The sequence below is a fragment of the Stegastes partitus genome, unplaced genomic scaffold (assembly GCF_000690725.1).
Source record: "Stegastes partitus isolate 25-593 unplaced genomic scaffold, Stegastes_partitus-1.0.2 Scaffold448, whole genome shotgun sequence".
Classification (NCBI taxonomy): domain Eukaryota; kingdom Metazoa; phylum Chordata; class Actinopteri; family Pomacentridae; genus Stegastes; species Stegastes partitus.
In genome coordinates, this window is record NW_007578179.1 from 424,510 (window position 1) to 432,580 (window position 8,071).

General features: G+C 44.1%; 1 protein-coding gene across 1 annotated transcript in view; it reads left to right on the top strand.

Moving 5' to 3' along the window:
- ccser1 (coiled-coil serine-rich protein 1) overlaps window positions 1-6,685 on the top strand; it is a 124,572-nt gene extending 117,887 nt beyond the window's left edge. Inside the window, exon 11 of the mRNA XM_008286309.1 lies at window positions 1,745-6,685. Within this exon, the coding sequence (XP_008284531.1) occupies window positions 1,745-2,533 (789 nt within the window). The 3' untranslated portion in view covers window positions 2,534-6,685. The remainder of the gene's footprint in view (window positions 1-1,744) is intronic.
- The last annotated feature ends 1,386 nt before the right edge of the window (window positions 6,686-8,071 follow it).

The following is an 8,071-nucleotide window of genomic DNA, read 5'->3' on the forward strand; positions in this document are numbered from 1 at the left end:
CAGCAGTGGGGGTAAAAAAAAGGGGGACAGTGACCTTGTGTGTTGCCCTTTACACCCCTACGTGTAAGGAAGATTGTATAGTGTAGAAGTTAGGGGCTGCAAGGTGGTGCAGTTGGTAGCACTGTTGCCTCGCAAGAAGCAAGAAGGTCGGCGGTTTGCGTCTGGAATCTTTCTGTGTGGAGTTTGCATGTTCTCCCCGTGCAGCGTGGGTTCTCTTCGGGTTCTCCGGCTTCCTCCCACACAGTTCAAAAACATGTTGAGGTTAATTGGTGACTCTAAAGTGTGAATGTAAGTGTGGTTGTCTGTCTCTAAGTGTAGCCCTGTGATAGACTCGCCCTGAGTCAGCTGGGATAGACTCCAGACCCCCCACGACCCTAGTGAGGATTAAGCGGTGTATAGATCATGGAGGGATGGATGTAAAAGTTAGGTTGTATTTAGTTTATTCAAGAACCAGCAAAAGGTGCCTCAACTCCTCATTTCTGTGTTTATTTTATCTCGCTTTTGATACTGCGGCTATCTATACATCAAAGCTAACATTTCTCTGCCCAATAAGCATAATTCGTAACACACACCAACACCCTTTATTTATTTATTTGTTTTTTTTGTGATCTACCCACTTTTGCTCCTCTTTGCTTCCCTTGGTTAATTTGATTTCAGGTTGACAGTATAAGCTCATGAATACAGACCGTTTCATTGAATTAGCATTGCCATTGTTATACTGTATTTATTCAGTTAGCTGTGTTCTGGCTAATTACATTTCTACCTCTCGCACCAAATTTCTGTCGACAGGCTCAACACAGTAATTAAATTTCTTTTAGTAGTAATTTGCATGCACGAACACATGGAAATATGATGAAAGCGCATGTAGCACACGCGTACGCGGTGCGCACACACACACACACACGTGCTCATGCATATGCACGCCACACACAGGAAAACACACACACACACACACACACGAGCCATTGTGTTGGCAAATGTCAGCTCGGCTTACTTTCCCATGAGGTTCAGTGTCGGATGAGATTGTGTTTCTTTAGTGAACACAGTGCACACTTGGTCCCGGTGTGATTTTGGTTTTGTGTGTGTCTGTGTGTGAAAGGGAGAGAGAGAGAGAGAGAGAGAGAGAGAAGGGGGGAGGGGGTGGGGACGATGAGATGTGTTGCATAAGGAGGTGCAGTGGAGTGTGAAAGAGAACAGGTGGCTCCTGTTTCTGCCATCGAGCTTTATGTGCCATCTTCCCCATTGTGTGTGTGTGTGTGTGTGTGTGTGTGTGTTAGAGGGAGTGAGACCCCATCGGTTTGTGAGTGCCGATTTGTGCACACCTTCGCTTCATATCTCCATACATGCACATGCTACCTTGTCTTGCTTCTCTCTTAATACGTGTGTGCGTGTGTGCATTTGTGTGTCTGTTCTTTAGTGAGCAGGGTTCCGGTTGGTTTAGAAACAATTAGATGAAGCTGCAGGAGCCCAAAGAGATCGTTCTCCAAATGTCACCCAATTAACAATCTATACTGAGCACACAACAGCTCTCTCTCCCTCGCTCACGTCCCCCGTCTCTCTATTTATCTCTGTCTGTCTGTGTTTTCGTCTGTCTCGCTTATTTTCTCTCGAGATGTTCATTGAATAATTTTTGAGAAATGGCAGGTTCGCATCACACGCTCGCTGACAGACTGAGAGCAGAGTAAATTAGAAAGTCTTTCTAACATCTGTCTCTTTTTGTTTTTTCTGTCTCCCCGTCTCTCAGACCAATCATCCAGGCCGGTGGTCAGGACTAGGCAACAGCAGCAGCCTGGCTCCAAGGGACCGAAGGGTAGCGCGGGGTTTGGGGGCAGCACTCGGAGGGGACCTCTCTAACCAGCACCTCCCCCACCACCACCCGCCTCTGCACGGTCGGCCCACCGCGTCCGAGCGACACACTGCCAGGGAGGAGCGCCACTGCCAGGGGGTCTTGGCACAACCCGCAGCCCGTAACCCTGCTCCAAACCCGTCTCCAGGCTCCTCTAACCTGTCCTCTGCCACTTCTGCGGCGTCAGCCCAAGCCTCCTCCGCCACACCTGCCCAGCTTCAAGTTTCACACGCGGGCCTTAGTCCAAATCAATATTCAGGCTCCGCTATGGTGGCTGCTAATCACACTCCAGTTCCAGAAGGGGTGTCTTCCTCATCTGAGTCCTTAACTCCAGGAGGAGTGAGTCTGTCAGGTGGGCTAAGGAGAGGAGGAGGAGGAGGAGGAGATCACCATCCCGCGAGTCACATCCCTCGTGCGGTCGGGGCCAGCGCCTCTTCCAGCCTCCACAGTCTGGCGAGCAGAGGGAGCCCCTCTCCGAGCGTCTCGTCGTCCGACCAAGCCTCCCCTCCGCCTCCCACTCCGTCCTCAGCCTCCTCTGCTTCCTCCTCATCCTCCACATTTACCGGCCGTTTAGGACAGCCACCCCGAGGCCCTCTGTCTCTGCATAGCTACACTCGTAAAAACGTCTTCCTCCAACATTCCCTACATACTGCCGAACTGCAAGCGCTGACGCAGAGAGACAGTTGAGGGCAAACAAACATTCGCACCATTCCAACCACTAGCAGCCCTTTCATCAACCCAAGTGACGACATGTGTGGCTTCAAAGAAAAACTGCTGCTCCTTCTGTAAAAGTTGCTCGTGTTTCACTGTTCCCCCCCCAAACGAATCATCAACCACATGCGCTTACAATCACACTCGTCTCTCTTTGCAATCCAGACCAGCCCTTGGGTGACATTTTGTTCATAGATTTGCTCACTTAAACACACACTCATATGCTAGCACGCACACACACACACACACACAGATCGGGCTGCGAAAAAAGGCACTCACCCGTCTATCAGAACTCCCACGTTGTGTCATGCTGACAGTTTAGATGTGCTTACGCCCACAGATGCACAAAGTGCACCCAGACTCACAACCTCATATCCATGCACACGTACACAAGCGTAGTCTGGCACACTTCGACACACACTCTGACACAAAGACGTCATGTGCGGTAACTGTTCGCTTCACCATCTGCACAAATAACAGGGTGTTACAAATGAATGAAGAGATGAGCATTGTTCATTTTGTGTCCATTTATTTGATCCATTTTTAACCAGTAAAAAACCATTTGCTGCTTAAGGAACTATGGGACTGACCGTAGTTGACGCTCTCACATTGCCAAATCCTACATCAGATCAAATCCTTGACGTCCACGTGAAGAGGCGTTTAGATGAGCATCCACAGATCCTTTTACTGCATGCTTTTGGAAATTTAGGGGGGAAAAAAACATACAGCTGAGCATTTTGTACTGCAACAAAACTGGGGGTTGGGATGACTTTTCATAATAATGTCTCAGTATCAACTTTCATCTCAGTGTTTCAGGAAGGGACTCAGACAACCTCCAAGACATTATCCTGTTTGTATAGTGTTTTGAGACAGAAACGGCTCTCCTGCTGACATAAACAATTAGATGTATTCTTGACTTAATACTAGACCACTGTTCTTTGTAGAAATGTCGCAATATTACCCTCATTATATAAAAGAATCCATGTTAGAGTAGTACGGTGCAGTCCAAATGAGGCGTTTCATTCTGAGATGAGATACCTGACGCGTATATAAGCTAACAAAACAAAATACTTAAGACAATAAGTTTGAGCAGAATAAGATTTTTCAATTTGGCAAAACCCAGCCTTAATTTTTTTCTCGAAACAGAGAAAAAAAAAAGCTATCAGATGTTGGAATGAATCCCTCTGAGTCTAAATGACGGCGTCAATATCCATTTTTAGGATTCAGAAAGAAACATTTCTGAAATAAATGGCATTACAGTCCACAGACATGTTTTCTGTTACAAGTTTACCGAAGCAGTCGATTTAGTCAGTTTAGGAAAAAAAAGCTAATGATGGAACAAATATTGCACAGAAAGTTGTTTATCAAATATCAAAAAGGAAGAAAAAAAAAACACATTTTATAAACTATCCTATAGGTAAAAAAAAAAAAAGCATGAGTTTTTCACTCATATGTTTCAGCCTCCTTTTATCTTCCTGATCTCAGATGTTGGTTACATTTATACAAACTGACCTAACGAGATGTCTGTCGGTATAATAAGGCGAGCGGTTCTGTTGGTTTGGACACTGACGGATAGCTTTTTGAGTGAAATTTACATTAACTGTAACTGCCGTGACCCGCTGAGTCTTACATTATTCACACTTTGGGGACAATACGTGTCACAATTTAATAAGTGAGAAAACCCACCTTTTTTTTACAACTGGGCCGCATAACAACTTGTTCAATCTGCCGCTGCTGAATAAATTTGCTCTGTTGAAATGACAAGACTATTGAACAATCCCATCCTCCCCCCGCCCCTCGGAGGCTTTGGGGTAAACAAATATTACAGTGTCAGCCTGGAGGTGGGAGCGTCGCCCTGCTGCTGAATGCGGGCGAAGCGGTTCACGCTTTCCCGGCGTCTACGGGCCATGTTAGATTTCGGAGAAGTTGTTGACCTTGTCTGTCCCTAAATGGCACCCGGCTGCAGGGCGGCTGTGTAAACCGTGTGTGTTGTAATGCACACCTCATGAGGCGAGGACCAGGCAGAGGTGAAGAGCCTGGAGGAAGGCAGCTCTGCTCCCGGCGGCGGAGGCTTTGCTTCCACACCGTTTCCTCCCCTTTTTTTATCCTCTGTCTCCACCCTGTTTTCTTATTTTCCCATCTACTTCCTCTCCCTCTGCAGTGCATTTGCCTCCCTCTGTCCCCCAGCATCCCTCTCCCTCGCATACAAACTGTAGCTGCTTTTGTTCCTCTTCTTTTTTTTTTTTTTCCTCACCCGCTATCTTCCTTTTGCGCCTCCCTCTATCATCTCCCAGGTCTCTTCTTCTCTCTATCTCTCTCCTCTGCCTAGCCTACTTACCCGGAGCTTTGTATTGTCATTCAGTGTATATGTTACAGACTCTGGTTGCAGTGGCTCTCAGTTCTGGGCTTTGGGACCTGCAGCGCTGACGATTTTCATTCCAGCTTTCTAATCAGGGAGTAATTTTACACCTGGTAAATGCAATTAACTACCTAGTAGGATAGACGGGCAGCAGTAATGTGGCTCCCGAGGACTTGGACTGAGAACTGCGGCTGTAATTTCAACTAAACATTCCCCCGCTCGGTTTGTCTACTACAGGTGGAGGGCAACAATGCTTTGTCGCCGGCTAACCTCTTTTAAGAAATGCACCCCTCATCGGTGCATGCATCATAATGTAGTTGACACCGTGCGAAATGCTTGCGAGAGAGTATTTAACCCTGTTTGCACTGCCCACTCAGATTTTATTTTTTCACCACGTTGGATACAGCTGCGCTCATTTCAGCCGCGTTCAAAATTGGGAGCGCAGAGCCACTTCTGCCGGATTTGTTCCGTGTAGAGGCCACGTCTGAGCCGGCAGTTCGAAACGCGGTCTGTCACTAAGACGTTTTTAACTTCCAAATTGAAAACCAATGGGAGAGTTTCACTGCTGGGAATCAAGGGTCTGTAAAAAATCAGCACACCTCATAAACCTCAGTTCTTCATTTTTTACTGAGCAGCATGTTGCGCTTTTAAGACACTACAATGCATTTGTTGGGAGGTTATTTATTGTTTTTATTTTTATTTTTTTGCCTTATTTATATTTATTGCCACTTTTCCTGAGAAGCATCTTGGCACTAATAAATAAAGATAGTAGTCATGATAGTAATCATGATGGACATGACAATAATAATAATAATCATGTTATTGTTATGATTTGATTCAATCACAGGTTTTATGCTGTCGTAGCTCTTTAATGTTCTGATCGTCTTTTTGTTTTCTTTCCTTTCGAGTCGCTGTAATAATTAAATTGTATAATTGTACATAAATTATTGATTCATTGGTATTAATGAACAGTTTGAGTTCACATGAATGGGGGTTAATCATAGGGGTCACATATGTCTTCAGTTGCCACATGAGAGTTTAAAACACAGAATGATTTTTATTTATTTTTATTTTTTCTCCATCGACAAGTGTCAAGTGCAGTCAGAGGTCTGAGCTATTACCAAAGAGTTTCAGGCTAGAGTTACACACCAGAAAACAAACTTGACAACAGTAATAAATCCCATGTTAAACTTCACATGTGAAAGCCTGCTCGCTCCTTCATAGATGTGTCCGGTCGGTGATTCAGCTTTTTTCCTTCTTCGAAATCCCGCCTTTTGCACATTTGGCTGCTCGAGATGACTTTGAAAGACTTTGCGAACTTGTGCGTCAGAAAAGTGGATGATGATAATCTTTTAAAGCTGCTTTTTGCTGTTCAGGTTGACATCTATGTCTAAGTATATAAAGCTATTGGGTACACTCATACTGTGAAACCAGTTAGCCTATAAATTCATTCAACCTAATCCACCCACACGAATTTGGAGGAACAAAAGAACTCTGCCTTTGTGGAGTTGTTTTTTCCAAATTGTGTGGGCCTTCTAATTTTATCTCTTTGACAAGAACTTCTTTGAATGGGCTAATCTACGGTTGAAAGTCCTTGCAGTGTATGTTTACCCAAAGTATTTCTCTTTAGTTTTTTTTTGTCCGGCATAGTTTTTTTGTCACTGTCACAATTGTTTGTTCACATGAGAAAAATGTTTTATCAAAAGGTTTTTGTCCACTGTGTCCTTATTGCTAATATTTAATACAATTAAAATTCATGAAAACATTTAGTTGGGGCTGTGATTTTTTTTTTTCATCATTATTGTTTGGATTTTCATTATAAAATCAGGTGTGTCTGGAGAACGGCTGTGTCGCACTGAAGCAAAGGGAATGAATGATGGATTCAGCTCCTATCAAAAAAAAAGCGCACTGCAAAATAGCAGTAAATCTGTGGGACCCAGGTTCCTTCTCTCAGGCTGGGTAAATTTCACTGTGCAAATCTCTAAAGAAAAGAATGAATAAAATCAAAGAGGGAAAGTAGAACATACAACAAAAGCAATGAATAAAGAATCTTAGGGACCATCACTGTAAAAGATTCACTAAGAAAAAAAAACAACTTTTCCAGCTGCAACATTTGAGTGGACTTTAAAAGGTTGTGCACGGCGGCGGCGGCGGGTTCACGCAGAAGTAATTCTACCTCATTTGACATCAGCCTCCAACCTATTTGAGTGAGTTTTCATTTGGCAGTGACCATAAAGTATGGAAGTGTTTAGAAAATCAATTACATTGGTATGAGTTTGTGTGCACGCGTGTGTGTGGGTTGCAGACTTTGACTGTTTACCCCTTAGGGAGGACCTGTGCACGCTTCTCATTTCTGGACTCACTCAATTAGTGTTGGTGATGTTACGACTGGCTGAGGAGCGCACACACACACACACACACACACACACACACACACACACACGCCCAGGATTAGAAGACAGCAGCTCTGATACTAACTTGCCGTAATTGATACGACAGAAGGTCAGCACATCAGTAAACACACTTGTGATTAACGAAGCTTTGAAGTCCAAAGAGATGGCGTAATAGACAGGATGTGTGTTTGTGCTGCTGATGATGAATCCTCTGTCGGCTGTAAAATTAACGTTTTTTTTTTGCAGTTCGGCGTCTAGCCTGAGAAGTCGAGTCCTGAAATGATTTGCTAATTTGTTGATTAGCAGAAAATGAATCATCGAGTGATATTGACGGCTGATAACTCCCTAAGTTGTGCTTTTTTTGCCACGTTGTCGCGATATACTCAACATATGTCAGACAAAACACAACTTTAAATCTTCAGAGGACACCAATACATTTGGTGTTTTGTGTTATTTTCTGACATTTTGAAGGCTTAAGATATTCCTAAATAAAAAGCAGTAGTTTTGGTGAAAGCAATCGAAGGTCCACTTTTGGCGTTTTCTCAATGCTACATGACAACGGAGCAAACGACCTTGAGATGGGGTGAAAGCTTTGGGAAATGTAAGTGGAGCTTCTGTTAATGTATTTTAGAAACTCAGTGGTTTTAATACAAATCAATAATCTTTAGTACCGGTGGAATAACTCCGATGTTTCTTTGACAGGTCAAGAACCAACATTTCTTTCCATTGTCTCCAAGTATGAAACAGACTCCTGCAGGTGCA